The sequence below is a fragment of the Trematomus bernacchii genome, unplaced genomic scaffold, assembly GCF_902827165.1.
Source record: "Trematomus bernacchii unplaced genomic scaffold, fTreBer1.1, whole genome shotgun sequence".
In the NCBI taxonomy this organism is placed as follows: domain Eukaryota; kingdom Metazoa; phylum Chordata; class Actinopteri; order Perciformes; family Nototheniidae; genus Trematomus; species Trematomus bernacchii.
The window spans coordinates 48101-71805 of record NW_022987901.1 but is presented as its reverse complement, the minus strand read 5'-3'; the positions used below and the strand labels follow the sequence as shown (position 1 = coordinate 71805).

The window sequence follows — 23705 nt, the reverse complement described above, 5'->3', positions numbered from 1 at the left end:
TGAATGTAAACTGGACTTGGATTATTTAAAGAGGGAATTACAAATTGATTAATAAATTACTTGTTATATTCCATTTCCTAATTCTTGTTTTTTTAAAGACCAAATCTTCATTTTGAAAGTCTAAACTGAATGTAAAAGTATTCCTGTTTAATAATGTAGAAAAACAACTCATTCAGGTTTCCCTGATAACAATCAGGAGAAGTGAATACCTGGGGATGATGAAAGATGTACGAACACCGACCAAGAAGAGCAGCCTATAAAAGGATAAGAAATAAAGACAGAAGTTATTTTATTCCTACAGTTCTTCTTCTTTCTTGTGGTATTTCTTAATGAAACATCAATGAAAACGTGTTATTATCCCAGTGTGTTGACTTCACTCTGCTTTCATCAGCATGTCCAATCTGCCCACTGATAACACATAGAAACCAGATACATGTGTTTGATGTAGCTTAGTATATATATTCAACCTTTACTCTATAAGTACTTTCACCTGTTAAAGTTCAGAGTTTAACTCGTGTCATTTTAGGTTTTTATTCATACTATCACTACATGTTTATTTTTATTCTATATATTTCCATAATCTAAAGAAAAATCGCATTACATTTAAATAAAGAATAAGGACTAGGCAAAAAGATATAAATCAACAATGCAGGAAAAGTAAAGTAGTGTTAAATTATATAGTTTTACTCTCAAGACAATTCAGATCAAAAGGTTCTGTTGACCTACAAATACATGGACTCTTACTCTATGAAAGCAAAACCTTCTTCCATCTTTCCCATGAGCCAACGTCTCAGTGGAGAATCTTCAGATTCCTTTTTGAATACATAATTGTATTGAAAGAGACCCTCAATGAGCCTTTTAGGTGTTTGGCCTCACATTGCATATTCATCTATTACTGGTTTTTAATTGTGAACATCATTTCTTTATATGCTATTAATAAAACATCTAAATCAATAAATCAATGAAATAGCACCAAAATATACAGATTAAAATCCAGCCTTTGAATGTAAACTGGACTTGGATTATTTAAAGAGGGAATTACAAATTGATTAATAAATTACTTGTTATATTCCATTTCCTAATTCTTGTTTTTTTAAAGACCAAATCTTCATTTTGAAAGTCTAAACTGAATGTAAAAGTATTCCTGTTTAATAAAGTAGAAAAACAACTCATTCAGGTTTCCCTGATAACAATCAGGAGAAGTGAATACCCGCAGAAGATGAAAGATGTACGAACACCGACCAAGAAGAGCAGCCTGTAAGAGGAGAAGAAATAGTTTTAAAAGTGATTACATCGTTTCAGATAATAAATAATAATGATAATTCATTCTATTTAGGGGCGCCTTTCAAAGCACCCAAGGACACCTGACAATTCATAACATATTCCAAGGAAAGGTTTTAAGACAGTACAAAGAATGCAGTCCGGGTGATGTTTTTCGTGTGGGGTGCAGATGAGAGGGAGCTGTCCAGAATGACACCAAGATGTTGTGTTTGTGCTCTTGATAAGCCATTAAAACAGTAAACTACGTGTCTCCTGTTCACCAAAACATACCCATCTGTTTTGGAAAAATAAAGTATTCCAAAAGTATTCTAAAAGTAATCTGAATACGTTACTTTTTTAAGACGCGTAACTGTAACTGTATTCTGATTACTTTCAGAGCATGTATTCAGTATTCAGTAACTGATTACATTTACAAAGTAACCCTCCCAACCCTGCCTAGAAGTGATCCTTCGTTAGCGTGAAGAGTCTGCTAACCTCTTAACCTGTTAAGCACCAAGCCTGTTGTTCATGTTTCAGGCTCGAAAATGACATGCCCAAAACAAATGACTACAACTTAACTTCTAAAAGGGTTATATGAATAATTTATTTTATTAAAGCAAGGTTACATCTGTGAGTTGGATGTAGAAGTGTCAGAATCAATATAGATGTTTTTTATTTTAAAGAAAATTCTGATTTTACAAAGTAAAAAACTGTAAATTACAGTGTCCGTCCAAAGATTATTTTTTACAGATAGTGAAAACTACCCTTGGATGATGGGTTAGTAGACTAAAAGCTTTAGGAATCCAAAGTACAACATATAATAAGTACCCTGTATCAAGATTGATGCAAAACAAGTGACATTTGACCTTTTTAGAGAGGTTTAGCCAAAACCACCCCACCTCTGAGGTGATTTGGGTGAAAATGTTTTTTTTTCCATATCTCTGGCCCCCCTTGGTCGATTTTGATGGTTGACACCTCTTTCTGACGATTAGAGCCAATAGAATCGAAGGGGGAGTCCCCCACACACACACGTTGTGAAGAGAAAAGGTGGGTGCTGCGCGCATGTACATTTGCAGCAGAGTGGACCTATCTCTCGCTCTGGCATTTGGAAACGAAAAAGCAGTTTTATTGCTTATGGATTATCAGAAATAATTTCAAAGAAGGCACAGATACATTGGATTAACCTATGGATTAACTGCAGCATCGTTTTTTTATCGTTTTAATGCCATTGAAGACCAGTTTTGACCAAGGTAAGCCATGTTAGCGTTTCTAGCTACCTAGCTCCACATGTTATGATGTACGCTTTCGTTTATAGCGTCGCAAATGTTTATCACTGAGTGTTGAGGTGGGCACCGCCAGATTCAGTGTCTCCAGGAGACCCAAAACGAGTGGTTGGCTGTGCATCTAGGATAAGTAATAAGGGAGTTATGAGTGAGTTTAAGTGCCGTTTTAGGTTACATTTTTTCGCTCGTGGCTAATTCAGAGGCTGAGTGTTAGCATTGTGGGTTTTGTTTGAAAAAAAAAATTAAAAAGATCAGTTAGCTGAGTTTCTTCCCGTTACATGGATATAAAACATTCATAGTTTATTAAATATTAAGATTCCTTAGAGGTTGTTTCCTACAAATTACGCGTTTATCCGCCCGGTACCGGGGGGACGGTGCGTAACAGGTTAAGGACGACGGTCCCCACATTGGACCCCTCCCACCGTTTTTTTTTCGAGATAATGTCTCAGGGCTTCTTAACATTTATGAAACTATTAATGTGTAACACCAGATTAACGGGAAGAATCTCAGCTAACTGAAGATATTAACCATTTTTACCAAAACAAAACACAAGTCTCATAAGAAGCGTCTAAATGACCCCTGAGCGAAAAAATGCAAACTGACTTTGGCACACAATTCAAGATAAAGATACCCTTATTACTTATCGTAGCTGCACATACAATATAGCCTATTAAAGCTGAGACTCCACAGATTATTTAGGTATAGTATCATCACTGAGCGATCCGAACTTGTGACAGGGGAAGCAAACACAGACATCACAACACGTACCTTTACGGAGCTTTTACGGGAGATCGTCTCACCGTAGCTGTCAATTAGGTCAAAAGACGTGTTCAATGGCATTAAAACGAAAAAAAAAAAAAATGCTCCAACTGTTGATCCATAGGTTGATAATGTACCTGTGCCTTTTAAGAAATTATTTATAATCCATAATTCCATTTTTTATGTAAAAATCGGAGCGGAAAAGTTAGCTGCTAATGGTAGCCACCAGAGTGTATGCAGCTTCCGGTTTTGGTCACGCGTCACTCTCACTCCTTATTTGTTAATGTGTTGGTGTGTAAAGAACGTTCCCTCGATTCCATTGGCTCTAGCGGTTATAAAGAGATTTCATTCATCAAAATCGAGCAAGGGGGGCCAGAGATAGGTCAAATCCACCCAAATGACCCCAGAAGTGGGGGTTTTTGGCTAAATCTCTCTAAAAAGGTCAAATTTCACTTGTTTTGCATCAATCTTGATACAGGGTACTTATTATATGTTGTACTTTGGATTCCTAAAGCTTTTAGTCTACCTTACCATCATCCAAGGGTAGTTTTCACTATAAGTACAAAATAGTTTTTGGACGGACACTATAATTTACAGTTTTTTTACTATGTTCAATCTGAATTTTCTTCAGGCTCAGGGCTCAAGAGGCTAAGCTTTATGCTCCACTAGCACTGCATCCCCCCCCCCCCCCAGTCAAGAACTTCAAAATTCTGGGCTATATAAAAATCGTTGGCCCGCGATAGTGTCTATTGGATACATTTTGGCCCTTGGACAAATGTAGTTGCTGATCCCTGATCTACATGATGGACATATTCCCCCTGCTGTTCAGACACTAAGTTAAGGTATCGTGAAAGAACAGTTAGAGAAACGTCATAATGCTTTAAAGTCTGATAAGTATCATCTAAAGGGAAGTTAGATATATAGAGCACACACATTGTTATCAGCACTGCAGATATGTTAGTGTTAAATAAAACTGATATACTCTTAAGGAAATGAAAGCTGGAAAGGTTCAGAAACTGCATCTTACCCTTTGAAAGAAAGAGGGAAATCCATGGAGCGAGCACTCATCATGGACACACAGCTCGATGCAGGAGAACCTGCACTTATCTTCTCAGGATTGGATCTGCGTGGACGGACAGAGAGAAATGTTAGGAGCTTATATATTTGTAGCTAAAGAGACCCTCAATAAGCCTTTTGGGTCTTTGGCCTCTCAATGCATATTCTGCTATCACTTGTTTTTAATTGTGAACATTCTTTATTTATTTTATCAATAAATAAATAAAGAATGTTCACAATTAAAAACAAGAAGAGATCTGTATCTTTCCTCTATTACTTGTTTTTAATTGTGAAAGTGTTTTAGCACACCACGTGACGCATCTGAACGAATCACGTTATCAGAAATTGACACCAGCCAATGAGATTTTGTTTCTTGGTTTAAGACCCCTTTGCACTTTCACGATTGGTTGCTGATACAAAGGAAATGACCATATTTGGATCCGATGAGATTGTGCAGGAGAGACGGAGCTTTCCAACGATACCTCTGATGACATGGTGCAAACAGCGGTCGCGGTACTTTATGTTACGTTAGAATGCTAACTTTTGGTGAATTTAGGAGAAATCTAAAGACGCAAATAGACAAACTATAGTAAAATAAACACTTAAATGTGTATTTTGTACGTTTTCCTTCCAAAAGCCAGAAAGAAAACATGTTATGGAATCAAAATAGCACAAAATCTCAAAATTGACCAGTGCATGAAAAACGATGTTTTTGCCTGCCGTGTCTCGCCTTAAGACAATTCAGCTCAAAAGGTTCTGTTGACCTACATAGAAGGTGGATCAGGCCGTTTGACAGGCGGAGGGAGCTCCATGGGTCGGTCACTCTGCATGGACATCATGCTCTCAGACCTGAAGATAATGCAGGGGGAAGTGTTAGGAGCTATTGAAGAAGATAATATATTAATAATATTATAATAATAATATATAATAACAATAATTAAATTATAATAACTAATCTCTCTGAACCCTCAATGAGCCTTTTAGGTCTTTGGCCTCACATTGCATATTCTTCTATTACTGGTTTTTAATTGTGAACATTGTTTATTTATGTGCTATTAATACAAACCAAAATATACAGATTAAAATCCAGCCTTTGAATGTAAACTGGACTTGGATTATTTAAAGAGGGAATTACAAGTTGATTAATAAATTACTTGTTATTTTCCATTTCCTAATTCTTGTTTTTTTAAAGACCAAATCTTCATTTTGAAAGTCTAAACTGAATGTAAAAGTATTCCTGTTTGATAAAGTAGAAAAACAACTCATTCAGGTTTCCCTGATAACAATCAGGAGAAGTGAATACCTGGGGAAGAGCTGAGGTCCAGGTTCAAAGGGGCGAGACGTACTGCCTATAAGAGGAGAAGAAATAATGACAGAAGTTGTTTGTCAAACAGCTGGATCTGAAATCCACTCTTGGTGAAAGGGATGGTCAAGAAATTACAGAATAAAATACAAACACAAATCTTGCAGTCAAATACAAATTGTATTGAAGAAGTATTCAGATTCTACGGAAGAGGATTAGGGCCATATGAATTTTTTTTTTGGGAGGATTTGAAAAAAATACTTTTTCTGACTTTAATCTCAGAATTCTGACTTTAAAGTCAGAAATACCGGTAACTGTAGAGAACCAGCTTCAGTGAGAGACTTACACATTGCAGTAGGCAACAATGGAGGACGTGAGTGAATTTCTGCGCGCCAGAGGGGTCCAAGAGGAAACCATATTGCAAATGGAACGAAAAGGCGTTAGAATGTGAAATGCAGACATTGATGAGCTAGCAGCAAGTGCATTAGTTTATATGCTATGGCTCCCCCCCCCCCCCCACCATCTAATTCAGTAAATAATGGTTTAGTTCGTTGACACGCAAGTTTGTGCTTGTTGGAACAGTGACGACTAACCAAGAGCAACAGCCTGGTGGTTTTCATGTTTCTGTAGAGATTTCATTAAGTGTGTTTTAACAAGGCAGCTAGCAGCTAGCTGAGAGCCTGACAGCTACCGCTCACCTGCCTGGCGGGGGGAAACATATTGCCCAACCTTCTTTTTTTTGCCTGTAACAGTTTAGAGATTAGTGGTCAAAGTACAACGCAAGGAGGCAGTTGCTAATTATATACCCAAAATGCGCCCAGTATAACCCCTCTCGGTACTGTAGCATTGTTACCACAGGGGTCTGGGCAATTGTCCTTTTACCCCAGAATCACAGAATGATCAGCATATGAATATGAATGCTGCTGTACTGAAGGGGATTAAAACAGCAGGACAATGTTGGTAATGTTATCTAGTATGTGTTGCTGCGTATCATGTCAGTCTCTAACGTTAACGTTACTGAGTGTAACTACTCTGGTCTTAAAAGAAGGTTACACATCGAACTGATCCGAATTCTGAGAAAAAAGTCAGACATTTTTTTTTTTTCAAATCCTCCCAAAAAGAATAATGTATGTGGCCCTAATCCTCTTCCGTAAGATTCCTTTTTGAATACATCATTGTATTTTAAGAGACCCTCAATGAGCCTTTTAGGTCTTTGGCCTCACATTGTATATTCTTCTATCACTTGTTTTTAATTGTGAACATTGTTTATTTATGTGCTATTAATACAAACCAAAATATACAGATTAAAATCCAGCCTTTGAATGTGAACTGGACTTGGTTTATTTAAAGAGGGAATTACAAATTGATTAATAAATTACTTGTTATATTCCATTTCCTAATTCTTGTTTTTTTAAAGACCAAATCTTCTTTTTGAAAGTCAAAATTGAATGTAAAAGTATTCCTGTTTAATAAAGTAGAAAAACAACTCATTCAGGTTTCCCTGATAACAATCAGGAGAAGTGAATACCTGGGGAAGAGCTGAGGTCGAGGTTCAAGGGGCGAGACGTACTGCCTCCTAAAAGGAGAAGAAATAAAGACAGAAGTTATTTTATTCCTACAGTTCTTCTGCTTTCTTGTGGTATTTCTTAATTAAACATCAATGAAAACGTGTTATTATCCCAGTGTGTTGACTTCACTCTGCTTTCATCAGCATGTCCAATCTGCCCACTGATAACACATAGAAACCAGATACATGTGTTTGATGTAGCTTAGTATATATATTCAACCTTTACTCTATATGTACTTTCACCTGTTCAAGTTCAGAGTTTAACTCGTGTCATGTTTGGTTTTTATTCATCACTACATGTTTATTTGTATTCTATATATTTCCATAATCTAAAGAAAAATTGCATTACATTTAAATAAAGAATAAGGACTAGGCAAATAGATATAAATCAACAATGCAGGAAAAGTAAAGTAGTGTTAAATTATATAGTTATACTCTCAAGACAATTCAGATCAAAAGGTTCTGTTGACCTACCTAGAAGGTTGATCAGGCAGTTTGAAAGGCCGAAGGAGCTCCATGGGTCGGTCACTCTGCATGGACATCACCATCTCAGACCTGAAGATAATGCAGGGGGAAGTGTTAGGAGCTATTGAAGAAGATAATATATTAATAATATTATAATAATAATAATATATAATAACAATAATTAGATTATAATAACTAATCTCTTTGAACAAAACTTTTGAGTGTCGAGAATGAACCTGGTAAGCCTGTCAAACAGCTTGATCTGACATGAACATGAAGAGGTCTTCATCTCACCTCTTGTTTGCCTTAACCTGAAGCTTAACCTCTTAAGCCCATAGCCTGTTTTTCAGGTCTCAGGCTCGAAAATGACATTCCCAGAACAAATGACCATATCTTCCCTTCTAAAAGGGTTAAATTAATAATCTTTTTTCTCAAAGTAATGATAAACCTGTGAGTTGGATGTAGAAAAGTCAGAATCAATATAGATGTTTTTTATTTTAAAGAAAATTCAGATTTTACATAGTAACAAGCTGTAAATTATAGTGTCCGTCCAAAAATTATTTTTTACTTATAGTGAAAACCACCCTTGGATGATGGGTTAGTAGACTAAAAGCTTTAGGAATCCAAAGTACAACATATAATAAGTACCCTGTATCAAGATTGATGCAAAACAAGTGACATTTGACCTTTTTAGAGAGATTTAGCAAAAAGAAACCACTTCTGGGGTCATTTGGGTGGATTTTCCATATCTCTGGCCCCCCTTGCTCGATTTTGATGGTTGACACCTCTTTCTGACCGTTAGAGCCAATAGAATCAAAGGGGGAGTCCCCCACACACACACGTTGTGAAGAGAAAAGGTGGGGGCTTCGTGCATGTAATTTTCAATCAGAGTGAACCTTAAAATCCAGCCTTTGAATGTAAACTGGACTTGGATTATTTAAAGAGGGAATTACAAATTGATTAATAAATTACTCATTATTTTCCATTTCCTAATTCTTGTTTTTTTAAAGACCAAATCTTCATTTTGAAAGTCAAAATTGAATGTAAAAGTATTCCTGTTTAATAAAGTAGAAAAACAACTCATTCAGGTTTCCCTGATAACAATCAGGAGAAGTGAATACCTGGGGGAGAAAGGTCCACGTTCACGGGACCGGAGGCGCTCCCTATAAGAGGAGAAGAAATAAAGACAGAAGTTATTTTATTCCTACAGTTCTTCTTCTTTCTTGTGGTATTTCTTAATTAAACATCAATGAAAACGTGTTATTATCCCAGTGTGTTGACTTCACTCTGCTTTCATCAGCATGTCCAATCTGCCCACTGATAACACATAGAAACCAGATACATGTGTTTGATGAAGCTTAGTATATATATTCAACCTTTACTCTATATGTACTTTCACCTGTTAAAGTTCAGAGTTTAACTCGTGTCATTTTAGTTTTTTATTCATACTATCACTACATGTTTATTTGTATTCTATATATTTCCATCATCTATAGAAAAATCTCATTACATTTAAATAAAAAATAAGGAATAGGCAAATAGATATAAACAATGCAGGAAAAGTAAAGTAGTGTTAAATTATATAGTTTTACTCTTAACCTCTTAAGCCCATAGCCTGTTTTTCAGGTCTCAGGCTCGAAAATGACATTCCCAGAACAAATGACCATATCTTCCCTTCTAAAAGGGTTAAATTAATAATCTTTTTTCTCAAAGTAATGATAAACCTGTGAGTTGGATGTAGAAAAGTCAGAATCAATATAGATGTTTTTTATTTTAAAGAAAATTCAGATTTTACATAGTAACAAGCTGTAAATTATAGTGTCCGTCCAAAAATTATTTTTTACTTATAGTGAAAACCACCCTTGGATGATGGGTTAGTAGACTAAAAGCTTTAGGAATCCAAAGTACAACATATAATAAGTACCCTGTATCAAGATTGATGCAAAACAAGTGACATTTGACCTTTTTAGAGAGATTTAGCAAAAAGAAACCACTTCTGGGGTCATTTGGGTGGATTTTCCATATCTCTGGCCCCCCTTGCTCGATTTTGATGGTTGACACCTCTTTCTGACCGTTAGAGCCAATAGAATCGAAGGGGGAGTCCCCCACACACACTCATTGTGAAAATAAAAGATGGGGGCTTCGCGCATGTCATTTTGCATCAGAGTGGACCTATCTCTAGCTTTGACATCTGGAAACGGAAAAGCAGTTTTAATGCTTATGGATTATCAGAAATCATTTCAAAGGGACACAGACACATTAGATTAACCTATGGATTAACTTCAGCAGCGTTTTTATCGTTTTAATGCCATTGAAGACCATTGGAGAGACTACAGAGCCAAGGTAAAAATGTTAGCATTTTTAGCTACCTAGCGTCACCTGTTTTGATGTCCGTTTTTGCTTATAACATCGCAAATACGTATAATTCAGTGGTAATGTCGGTGTCAATAGATTCTGTGTCACCTCACGATGTGAAACGATGTGTTGGATGTGGTGAAAAGATAAATAATAAGGTTTTGTGAGTGATTTTCGGTGCAGTAAGGTGTTAGCATTTTTTGCTCGTTGCTAATTCAGAGGCTCAGTGTTAGCATTGTGGGTTTTCTTTTGAAAAAAAAAAAAAAAAGATCAGTTAGATGAGTTTCTTCCCGTTACATGGATATTAAACATTCATAGTTTTATTAAATGAACATGCCCTCAGACACTGTTTCCTGCAAGATGTTGCGGCAGTACCCCGGTACCGGGGTCTCTCGGGCTTAACAGGTTAAAGGTCCCATGTCATTCTTACCCGTCCCCTTGTGTGTTATGAAGGTTTTTCTGCATGTAAACGGTCTGCAGAGTCACAAACCCTCAAAGTACACCCTGTAGCGAGTACAACTCTAACACAGAAAAGACCTGTCTATGCTGCCCCAGAACGCCTCGTTGGACATTTCTCATTTCCTTCCTGGGTACAGTGACGTATTTGGGTATAGTGACGTAATGTCCGTGGAGCCGTTACGTTTGGACCAATCCGCAAACTTCCTTACACACACACACACACACACACACACACACACTCGGCGGGACAATGCGAGGCTCGCTGCTGCGAGGAGCGGGACACTGTGAGCTGGCTCACTGGTGTGGGGTCGGCAAGACAGCGAGACACCGCGGAACTCAGCCTGGGCACACACACAAACTCCCAGCCAGGCTGCAGGTGTGTGTGTGTGTGTGTTTCGGGCTGGGTTTCGCTGTATCTCGCTGACGGCCACTGGGCTCACAGGGAGGGGGGGGGCAGGAGCTCCAACAAGCCGTTTAGGACAGAGAGTGAATACACATACTATTCAGAGATGCTGTATGAGAAACCAATGTGAGTTTGGAACATTGAACAATATAAATCTATTCTAGTAGACCTCAACAATGGAATTATGATCAGTAGAAATGGCCATGACATGGGACCTTTAACCTGTTACGCACCATCCGCCCGGTACCGGGCGGATAAACGCGTCATTTGCAGGAAACAACGTCTAAGGAATCTTAATATTGAATAAAACTATGAATGTTTTATATCCATGTAACGGGAACAAACTCAGCTAACTGATCTTTTTAATTTTTTTTTCTCAAAAAAAACCCACAATGCTAGCACTCAGCCTCTGAATTAGCCACGTGCGAAAAAATTTAACCTAAAACGGCACTTAAACTCACTCATAACTCCCTTATTACTTATCCTAGATGCACAACCAACCACTCGTTTTTGGTGTCCTGGAAACACTGAATCTAGTGGTGCCCACCTCAACACTCAGTGATAAACATTTGCGACGCTATAAACGAAAGCGTACATCATAACATGTGGAGCTAAGTAGCTAGAAACGCTAACATGGCTTACCTTGGTCAAAACTGGTCTTCAATGGCATTAAAACGATAAAAAAACGATGCTGCAGTTAATCCATAGGTTCATCCTATGTATCTGTGTCCTCTTTGAAATTATTTCTGATAATCCATAAGCAATAAAACTGCTTTTTAGTTTCCAAACTCCAGAAGGAGAGAATCTCCCAATCTGCTTTCATTTCCAGACGCGCAGCCCCCACCTTTTCTCTTCACAACGTGTGTGTGTGGGGGCCTCCCCCTTCGATTCTATTGGCTCTAACGGTCAGAAAGGTGTGTCAACGATCCAAATCGAGCAAGGGGGGGCAGAGATAGGTGAAATCCACCCAACTGACCCCAGAAGTGGGGTTTTTTGGCTAAATCTCTCTAAAAAGGTCAAATTTCACTTGTTTTGCATCAATCTTGATACAGGGTACTTATTATATGTTGTACTTTGGATTCCTAAAGCTTTTAGTCTACTAACCCATCATCCAAGGGTAGTTTTCACTATCTGTAAAAAATAATTTTTGGACGGACACTATAATTTACAGTTTTTTACTATGTCAAATCTGAATTTTCTTTAAAATAAAAAACATTTATATTGATTCTGACACTTCTACATCCAACTCACAGATGTAACCTTGCTTTCATAAAATAAATTATTCATATAACCCTTTTAGAAGTTAAGTTGTAGTCATTTGTTTTGGGCATGTCATTTTCGAGCCTGAAACATGAAAAACAGGCTCGGTGCTTAACAGGTTAAGACAATTCAGCTCAAAAGGTTCTGATGACGTACATATAAATTGACTCTTAAGTGTAAACCTGGTCTAAATGTGTCTGATCTCCATCATCTATAGAAAATGGCTGACCTACCTTTAATGTAAATCATGCCGTTTGAAAGACAGAGGTAGATGGACACGGCTAACAACATTTCTAACGTGCACAAGCATGATCTACATGATGGACATATAAAGCTCAATAAATAACAAAGAAGACCTTTGACCGGCACTTTTCTAATTTTGTCCGGAAGATTTAAAGGGCCCATGTCATGGCCATTTCCACTGATCATAATTACATTGTTGAGGTATACTAAAATAGATTTATACTGTGCAATTTTCCAAACTCACATTGGTTTCGCATACAGCATCTCTGTCAAGCATGTGTATTCAGCAGTATTCACTTTCTCCACTAAACGACTCGTTGGAGCTCTTGCCGCCCCCTCCCTGTGAGCCTAGTGTGCTCCGATTGGTCAGCTCGGCCACTCGTTCTGATTAGTCAACCACCAGAGAGGCTGCGCCCATGTCTAACAGTGCTTTTCCCCGGCTGCTCTCAGCGTAACATCAGTCTTATCATGGCGTCGGCACAGCCGTATATTTTATATACATATATATTTTTAACTGTTGTTATAGAAGAGTGTGACGGCCCCAGGGCCTTTGTCTTACGATGGGGTGGAGCTGAAGAGGCTAATCAGCACGATCACGGACACCTCCGGACACTACGGCCCCAGTCTCTCTCCAAAGCGGCTGCAGGAAGACTAACTCTGCGATCCTCTCAACCACCTATCTCTGCATTTACCACAATAAATGTGCCGTGGTTTTGTAAACTCGTGTATGTCTCCTTGTCTTTGTGGCCTACGAGCCGCTCATAACAAAGAGTAAGTTATTTTTACCCGTTATAAACTACTACTGTTTGATGAGAAATCAAATCATGGTTTGCTATATATGAATTCAGGGAAGAAAGGATAGGCCTACTAAGTATTTCCATTAAACTTTATTTTTAGAAATGTACAAAATGAACATAAATATACATATATACACGGTATATCATCCATTCCTCCTCCTTGCATCTTGCCTGCGCACAGTCGGTGCGGTGCCTTTTAGCACGACGCCTCAGTAGTAGTAGAAGTGCCTTTTAGCACGTCATGGATTGTCCGCCAGGATCTGGCTGGACGAAATCAAATGCAAATCACAAAATATTAGAGAAACTTAGTTGTTTTAGATTCGTTAGTAGTAGTTGTGTAATGAACAGCTTGCCTGCTAATATGCTAACCTAGCTTTGTTTACCTTGGTAGCTAACACGATATGAACGTTAGCTTGGAGGAAAGGCAACTATAATGCAGTGTAATAAAACTACTATGAACAAAAGCTAGTGGTTCATATTAGGCTAGCAATAACGTGTTTATAATTGCAATCGTATACGGGTATTCTGCTACCATACAATGTAACTTGCATGAATACATTGTTTTGCGCTAGCATACAGCTAGCCTCGTTAGCTACATGCAGTATATGTACGGTCACAATGTACGGTAAATCACAGTACAGTATACTGTATGAGTATTCCGTGTGTGTGAATGCAGACCTTCTCCTGCTATGAGATACATGTATGCAAGGCCATCTGCTGATATTAGAGTTGATATATGGAAACTCTAGCAACTTAGTTAGCACAGTTAGCACTGTGTCAATGGCTTAGCAGTCCAACACAGTTTACACATTTAAACAGTCTTGTTTGATAAATACACAAATAACAATGCAAACTTACAGGTTGTATACCCAGATCTTCCCCTGCTCCAAACGGTCCAAACAAGCTGTGCATATCCGGCCTCAAACTGGGCAATGTTTTGGAAGCTTTCGTCTGTGAAATGCCGGTTCTTCGAACCTCTGGAGGAGGAACACGCCGCTGCTGGTGTGGCCATAGCTCTTCGGGATTGGTCCATTTCGTTCCGGGTACCGCATGACATCAGGCGGTACCCGGAACTAAATGGAAGACTCAAATGGGCAGTGACGTATCTCCAACGAGGCGTTTTGGGGAGGTATTTTCTGTGTTAGAGTTTTACTCGCTACAGGGTGTACTTTGAGGGTTTTGACTCTGCACACCGTTTACATGCATAAAAACCTTCATAACACACAAGGGGACGGGTAATAACCGGAAAAGCATGACATGGGAGCTTTAAACTTTAACGGACATCTTGACCGGCGAAACAAACTGAAACTGAAACTCTGCCGCATGGTCCCCTCGTTCCTTGGAAGAGGCGGAGAGGTGGGTGTTTGTCATCTGCTGGTGGACTAACCGGAGAGAATTACAGTGCTTGCCTCGACGGGGAGGGATTGCATTGAATTAAAGCAGCGGGAGCAAACGCTTGCCTCGGGGAGGGAGAAAAAAAGCCACAGCGGAGAATAAACAGAAGGGTAACCATGGTAACTATGGGCGGGAAGTCTTCTTCGCTGCTTTTGTGGCAGACTACAGCGCCACTTACAGGCCTGGCATATGTACTACAGCGTCTCCAGCGCTTTCGAGCGGCAATGGCCGTGGCTGTCTCCTGATTGGTGGAGTTGGCCCAATAGCCGTAGCGCCACCGTCCTGACGTCAGGACAGTGTTCAAATCTGGATCAGTCTGTATCAGATCCGTTGCAGCCCCTTTTTTAGAGATTTGGGTATGGAGGAAAATAGAGAGGGTTGTGTTTTCTGACACTTGGGCTGCGTTTCACTTCTCTTATTTTTCATTTCCTCGCTTCTCGGTCTCTGTCTCACCGGAAGTTGATTTGTCTGCGCCATCTTGAGTAGCGTCCCAATGGTCTTATTTTTGCCGGAGGAGCGAGGAGCGAGGAGCGATAATGGAGGAGCTATAATCGAGGAACCACCAGACCATCCTTCGATGAAATCCTCAGACACTCGCCCCGCCCCCTTACTGTGTATCGCTCACTGATTGGACGATGCAGCACATGCACTGATCTGATGCTTCTTGACATGAGAGCAGTTTCCCAGCGGAGTGAAGAAAACACATGAAACTCACGGGACTCACTCCTCAGTTCATACTGTGTTTTGTTTCAATGAATGCATCATTCAGTTACAAATATGTGATATATCTGAACAACAAAGTGGTCAAAAATCATTTTATTCATTTTTTGGAAACATTTTCATGATCGCTTTTTTCGTTTTACATTGTCATTCATTGTCATTTCCATTCAGTCAGTCATTAAGTGCTATTTAACATGTTAATGTGCTACATATCCACACAAACAAACTAAGTGTGCAATCCAATGATTAATGAATGTTAATCTAACTGGGTTTTGATAGATAACATATCTCTTTTTCTTCTCTGAATTATTTTATTTCTATTGTGCACTCTAATCAATATTAATCCAACTATTGTTCGTTTATACATTTTAAGAATGGCGTTTATCTTTTTTGAGAATGAGTTCTTATTTTATTTAATGTATTTGGGTCTACAACAGATGATACAAATGTTTGTGTCAGTAAATGTGTACTAACAGAGGCGGGGGTGTTTGTGAAAATAACGGGGACAGAGTTGCTGTCAGACGAACAGCTGTGCGGCGTCATCACAAACGGACGTCGCTTCACGTGACGCTCCGGAGGAAAGGACGTCCCATTGCTCTTAAAACTAATTTCCCTGCTTCTCGTGGTTTCCTTGCGTCTCTCCATGCTTCCCTGGTGGGAGGGACTAGTCGCAGGGAAACGACGCAAGTGAGGGACGCAAGGAATCCATTTAACCGAAGTGAAACGCAGCCTTGGTGAGTTCCCTGGAACACCGGGGACACATATTCATGTATAAAAGACGTACAAAAGTGCATTTTGCATGATAGGTCCCCTTTAAATATAGCATGATAGGTCCACTTTAAGGTATCGTGAAAGAACAAGTTGAGTAACGTCATAATGCTTTAAAGTCTGATAAGTATCATCTAAAGGGAAATGTGCATCACATTGAAGTTAGATATATAGAGCACACATTGTTATCAGCACTGCAGATATGTTAGTGTTAAATAAAACTGATATACTCTAGGAAATGAAAGCTGGAAAGGTTCAGAAACTGCATCTTACTGTTTGAAAGAAAGAGGGGGATCCTTGGAGTGAGCACTCATCATGGACACACAGCTCGGTGCAGGAGAACCTGCTCTTTCCTTCTCAGGATTGGATCTGCATGGACGGACAGAGAGAAATGTTAGGAGTTTATATATTTGTATTTAAAGAAACCCTCAATGAGCCTTTTGGGTCTTTGGCCTCTCAATGCATATTCTGCTATCACTTGTTTTTAATTGTGAACATTATTTCTTCATGTGCTATTAATAAAACATCTAAATCAATAAATCAATGAAATAGCACCAAAATATACAGATTAAAATCCAGCCTTTGAATGTGAACTGGACTTGGATTATTTAAAGAGGGAATTACAAGTTGATTAATAAATTACTTGTTATATTCCATTTCCTAATTCTTGTTTTTTTAAAGACCAAATCTTCTTTTTGAAAGTCTAAACTGAATGTAAAAGTATTCCTGTTTAATAAAGTAGAAAAACAACTCATTCAGGTTTCCCTGATAACAATCAGGAGAAGTGAATACCTGGAGAAGATGTTAGGTCCAGGTTCACGGAGGTCCTCCCTATAAAAGGAGAAGAAATAAAGACAGAAGTTATTTTATTCCTACAGTTCTTCTTCTTTCTTGTGGTATTTCTTAATTAAACATCAATGAAAACGTGTTATTATCCCAGTGTGTTGACTTCACTCTGCTTTCATCAGCATGTCCAATCTGCCCACTGATAACACATAGAAACCAGATACATGTGTTTGATGAAGCTTATATAATGGAGGAGAAGAGGAAGAGGAGGAAGAGGAGGAGGAAGGAGGAAGAGGAGGAGGATGAATATTTCTTTTTTTAAAGACCAAATCTTCATTTTGAAAGTCTAAACTGAATGTAAAAGTATTCCTGTTTAATAAAGTAGAAAAACAACTCATTCAGGTTTCCCTGATAACAATCAGGAGAAGTGAATACCTGGAGATGATAGGTTCAGGTTCCCAGGGCAAGACGACCTGCCTATAAAAGGAGAAGAAATAAAGACAGAAGTTGTTTGTCAAACAGCTGGATCTGAAATCCACTCTTGGTGAAAGGGACGGTCAAGAAATTACAGAATAAAATACAAATCTTGCAGTCAAATACAAATTGTATTGAAGAAGTATTCAGATTCTACGGAAGAGGATTAGGGCCATATGAATTTTTTTTTTGGGAGGATTTGAAAAAAAAACTTTTTCTGACTTTAATCTCAGAATTCTGACTTTAAAGTCAGAAATACCGGTAACTGTAGAGAACCAGCTTCAGTGAGAGACTTACACATTGCAGTAGGCAACAATGGAGGACGTGAGTGAATTTCTGCGCGCCAGAGGGGTCCAAGAGGAAACCATATTGCAAATGGAACGAAAAGGCGTTAGAATGTGAAATGCAGACATTGATGAGCTAGCAGCAAGTGCATTAGTTTATATGCTATGGCTCCCCCCCCCCCCCCAATCTAATTCAGTAAATAATGGTTTAGTTCGTTGACACGCAAGTTTGTGCTTGTTGGAACAGTGACGACTAACCAAGAGCAACAGCCTGGTGGTTTTCATGTTTCTGTAGAGATTTCATTAAGTGTGTTTTAACAAGGCAGCTAGCAGCTAGCTGAGAGCCTGACAGCTACCGCTCACCTGCCTGGCGGGGGGAAACATATTGCCCAACCTTCTTTTTTTTGCCTGTAACAGTTTAGAGATTAGTGGTCAAAGTACAACGCAAGGAGGCAGTTGCTAATTATATACCCAAAATTCGCCCAGTATAACCCCTCTCGGTACTGTAGCATTGTTACCACAGGGGTCTGGGCAATTGTCCTTTTACCCCAGAATCACAGAATGATCAGCAGATGAATATGAATGCTGCTGTACTGAAGGGGATTAAAACAGCAGGACCATGTTGGTAATGTTATCTAGTATGTGTTGCTGCGTATCATGTCAGTCTCTAACGTTAACGTTACTGAGTGTAACTACTCTGGTCTTAAAAGAAGGTTACACATCGAACTGATCCGAATTCTGAGAAAAAAGTCAGAAAACATTTTTTTTTCAAATCCTCCCAAAAGAATAATGTATGTGGCCCTAATCCTCTTCCGTAAGATTCCTTTTTGAATACATCATTGTATTGAAAGAGACCCTCAATAAGCCTTTTAGGTCTTTGGCCTCACATTGCATATTCATCTATTACTGGTTTTTAATTGTGAACATTGTTTATTTATGTGCTATTAATACAAACCAAAATATACAGATTAAAATCCAGCCTTTGAATGTGAACTGGACTTGGATTATTTAAAGAGGGAATTACAAATTGATTAATAAATTACTTGTTATATTCCATTTCCTAATTCTTGTTTTTTTAAAGACCTAATCTTCATTTTGAAAGTCAAAACTGAATGTAAAAGTACTCCTGTTTAATAAAGTAGAAAAACAACTCATTCAGGTTTCCCTGATAACAATCAGGAGAAGTAAATACCTGGGGGAGAAAGGTCCACGTTCACGGGACCGGAGGCGCTCCCTATAAGAGGAGAAGAAATAAAGACAGAAGTTATTTTATTCCTACAGTTCTTCTTCTTTCTTGTGGTATTTCTTAATTAAACATCAATGAAAACGTGTTATTATCCCAGTGTGTTGACTTCACTCTGCTTTCATCAGCATGTCCAATCTGCCCACTGATAACACATAGAAACCAGATACATGTGTTTGATGTAGCTTAGTATATATATTCAACCTTTACTCTAAGTCAGGGGTAGCCAACACGGTGCCCGCGGGCACTTGGTCGCCCGCAGAGGCAACGTGAGTCGCCCGCGGGGCATGTTCTAAAAATAGCTCGCCAAGCAAATCCAAAATGTATAAAATACACAAAACAAAAAAGGAAATGTAATTAAAAGAATCTACCCTATGCATAAACGAAACCTAGATCATAGCGAACTCTATCTACTACAACTCTATATCTATCTAACACCCCTCCTCCCCCCACCCCCAAAATGAATATCTACCAATCACGTTCTTGCTTGATTTGCGGGACCAGCGTTGCAGTCTGGAAGAAAAGCAATGTGGCACCTACCCGCTGATTTTCCTTCTGGCAGAATCTACACATCAGCCCCATTGAACAGCCTATCATGCAACCTATACAACACATAGGGGGCAGAGTTTTACTCTGTGTGTTGCAACTTGCATATATTTATTGCACTTGACGCACACACACGCATGGCGTAATTTCCACCTGGGACAGGGGGGAAATGTCCCCCGCTCTTTTCGAAATCCCGTTTGTGTCCCCCCACTTTACAAATATGTTTATTATTATTTTTTAACGCAAGCCTTCGATCGCCACGGAGGAGCTCACAGCCTCTGTGAGCGAGCCAGAGAGAGAGAGAGAGCTAGGGAGGGAGGGAGGGAGAGGGGGAGAGAGAGAGCTAGGGAGAGCATACCTTTATCTATTTAATATAGATAAAGTAAGAAATCATTCCAATGTGTACTATAGGACAGTAAAAAAAATCAAAACACAGTTTGAAAGGGGAGAGATTAGTAAAATAAGCATACATAAAAAGAAAAAATGCTAACTAGGTAACATAAGATAAGAATAAACCAGTTTAAATGATTTGTTATTGGTTGTGATCATATTCTAAAGATGTTTGGATTATTGAAAAGTATACAGCTCCCTTTCATCTGAGTGTTGAGAGCTGTTTCCATCAATTCATGTTGTGCTCAAAGTGCTCCAGATTGATGCATTTCACTTCAACATTAAAAAATAATCTTCCTGGGGGTGCATGCCCCCCGACCCCCCCTAGAGGAGGTGAGGACCCCCCTGGAGGAGGTGAGGCCCGTCCACCCCCAAATAAAGCAGGTTAAAATAATTAGATTGCATACATGTTCTTTTAGTAAACACTGAAAACGGGTCCCACAGACCCAAACAGCAAACAAAGGTTAAAGGTCAGCATATCATAATGTTAAAATGTGCTAAATATATACACCGCAAAAAAAGAAAAGAAAAGTAAAAGTAGCCCCCGACTTGTTTTATTTTTTTAAAGTAGCCCTCACCCTAAAAAAGGTTGGTGACCCCTGCTCTAAATGTACTTTCAGCTGTTAAAGTTCAGAGTTTAACTCGTGTCATTTTAGGTTTTTATTCATCACTACATGTTTATTTGTATTCTATATATTTCCATAATCTAAAGAAAAATTGCATTACATTTAAATAAAGAATAAGGACTAGGCAAATAGATATAAATCGACAATGCAGACAAAGTAAAGTAGTGTTAAATTATATAGTTATACTCTCAAGACAGTTCAGCTCAAAAGGTTCTGTTGACCTACCTAGAAGGTGGATCAGGCCGTTTGACAGGCGGAGGGAGCTCCATGGGTTGGTCACTCTGCATGGACATCACCATCTCAGACCTGAAGATAATGCAGGGGGAAGTGTTAGGAGCTATTGAAGAAGATAATATATTAATAATAATATATAATAACAATAATTAGATTATAATAACTAATCTCTTTGAACAAAACTTTTGAGTGTCGAGAATGAACCCGGTAAGCCTGTCAAACAGCTGGATCTGACATGAACATGAAGAAATGTTTATCTCACCTCAATTGTGCCGCAGACCGGAGCGCCTCCTCTAATCCACTCTTGGTGAAAGGGATGGTCAAGAAACTACAGAATAAAATACAAACACAAATCTTGCCAGTCAAATTAAATTGTATTGAAGAAGTATTCAGATTCCTTTTTGAATACATCATTGTATTGAAAGAGACCCTCAATAAGCCTTTTAGGTCTTTGGCCTCCCATTGCTTATTCTTCTATTACTTGTTTTTAATTGTGAACATTGTTTATTTATGTGCTATTAATACAAACCAAAATATACAGATTAAAATCCAGCCTTTGAATGTAAACTGGACTTGGATTATTTAAAGAGGGAATTACAAGTTGATTAATAAATTACTTGTTATATTCCATTTCCTAATTCTTGTTTTTTGAAATTGAATGTAAAAGTATTCCTGTTTAATAAAGTAGAAAAACAACTCATTCAGGTTTCCCTGATAACAATCAGGAGAAGTGAATACCTGCTGGAGATGATAGATGTACGAACACCGACCGAGAAGAGCAGCCTGAAAGAGAAGTAATAATGACAGAAGTTATTTTATTCCTACAATTCTTCCCCTTTCTTTGTTAAAAGTAAAGAACTGGAATACAAAATGCAAGTAGATGTACTGCCATTAAAATATGTATATTTGACTCCGTGTTAAATACTCATTATGGAGAATGATTTCATTTCAGAACAATGTGTATTTCACAATTTGATTATACTTAATGACACATTAATGTGTTAATCATGTTTAATATAGTAGCTGTTGAAAATACATTTAATGTCAGCTCATTTATTAACTGTTTTTTATTAATTAATTGTTTTTATCATAATGTATTTTTGTTGATTAATCGTGATATCATTAAATAAGTAAAGTGGATTAAATGTTCATTAATTCCCCCCTAAATGTAGGGCAGTAGACCTATGAAGTAGCAGAAAATGAAAGTTAAATGCTTTAAAATGGTCATGAATTACATTAAATGTGTCTTTTTATTGATTAAATATCACAAGAGTTTCCTGTAATCAGAAATAACACATTGCGTAAGATCTCCTTATATAACAAAATGTCCGACAAAGATAAACAACAACTTTTATAATAACATCACTAACTTTAATTCAGCTTCGGTTGTGGTAACAATGCACAGCAAGACAGCAACACAAAAACATCGCGACCAACCGTCACATTAACGGTTTATAAAGCCGTTAAAAAAAGGTTAAGTTTTCTAGAACAATGAGGAAGTTTGTGCTAAGCTAACTGAGTCCTAGCTAGCATACACGGTTAAAGACATTTATAAACTAGATAGCATTCGAGGTAACGTTACAGCACGAGTAGTATTACATATATACATATTTAATATGTACTGAGACTGAATCAAAGTGTTCAATAATATACGTTTATATGTCGATGGGTTAAATCCGCAGTTCAGTTTACCTTCAGTGCGCAGCAGTTATTTGCCAAAGTGAAAGTGAAACTTAACATGACTCAAAACATAACAAGGAGATGTGACACGTCAGTTGGAGGTTGGTTAAATAGAAAACACACGGATTACAGGGAGTCAGACATTAATAAAATGCGTTTCTGAAACCATTTTTAAATTAAAACCTCACTGTAAGAATATCAGTCTTCTTATGGGCCATTCAGGCGGATATAATTGATTTTCAGGCGGGTATAAAGTAACACAAACAGGGGTTATTTGACACGAGAGATCTCAAAACTCTCCCGCCTGGTAACGCCCAGTACTCTGCTGTGATTGGCTCGTTGCGTCTATGCGCTGTTTTGATTGGATACTTTTTTTTTACCAGCTTTGAGTGCAGATATAAGGACACCATTCATTGTTGCTCTCGATATGTTGTGTAACAGGTGAAAGAACAGTGGTGGACAAGTACACAGAGGCTTTACTTGAGTACAAGTACAGAGTATTACAAGCAAACAACACGTTCTTAACAATCTACAATCGTAAATGAAGTATATAAAAGTGTATAGGCCTATAGAGTTGTTTTTACATAACTCATAAAAGCTATAAAAGTGTATTTATCTAGTACCAGATAAATACACTTTTATAGCTTTTATGAGTTTTCTTGTCTTTCTGTAAGTCTCTACTGAAAAAGTTGATTATATGTCTAAGTAATAATCCCTTGTAGCGCAGGCTCCAAATATCTGCATATAGAGAACGTGTTTTTGTGTTGTGTTGTTGTTGTTGTTGGTAAGGGATTTTATTTGTTGAATAGTTATATTATAAAACATGATCATTATCCGCCCTTGTTATGTCCAGTAATGTGTATTTAGAGTGTATATAACTGACCTACTTTCTTTTATCTACAGGTGTAATTTCACAGTTTCACTTTTACTTGTGCCTGTGTAAAATATTCTAGTACTTTTCCATGATGTGTGAAGCCAGATGAAGCTGTGTGCTTAGGAATTCAGATGATAGACGAGACAGTTTTCTTTTTCAAAATACAATTCAATACAACTTTATTTGTAGTGCACTTTAAAACCTCCAGACCAAAGCGCTGTTCAGAGAAATAAAGAAACAAATGAAATACAGAGACCACACAACTCAGCTCACAAGCCATAGGCTGCGTTTCACTTCTCTTATTTTTCATTTCCTCGCTCCTCGGTCTCGGTCTCACCGGAAGTTGATTTGTCTGCGCCATCTTGAGTAGGGTTAGTGCTAGATCGTATACCTCCTGGGTTTTAGGCGGAAGTGACGTAATCTGCCACCGAGGACAAGAGACGATGCTGGCTGCTGCCGTCTTCACACAAATAAA

General features: G+C 38.2%; 1 protein-coding gene across 5 annotated transcripts; it reads right to left on the bottom strand.

Moving 5' to 3' along the window:
• Nucleotides 1-209: 209 nt before the first annotated feature.
• Nucleotides 210-22544, bottom strand: LOC117470123 (the record flags this gene model as incomplete). Of its 5 annotated transcripts, none has more annotated exon segments than XM_034114681.1 (15): nt 210-254; nt 1211-1255; nt 4330-4425; nt 5127-5207; nt 7190-7234; nt 7703-7783; nt 8815-8856; nt 16367-16462; nt 16886-16924; nt 17315-17356; nt 18830-18871; nt 20668-20748; nt 20939-21004; nt 21415-21459; nt 22369-22514. In XM_034114681.1, coding segments are annotated over 12 exon segments (728 nt in total), but the record flags the coding sequence as incomplete, so codon positions are not given.
• Nucleotides 22545-23705: the final 1161 nt, after the last annotated feature.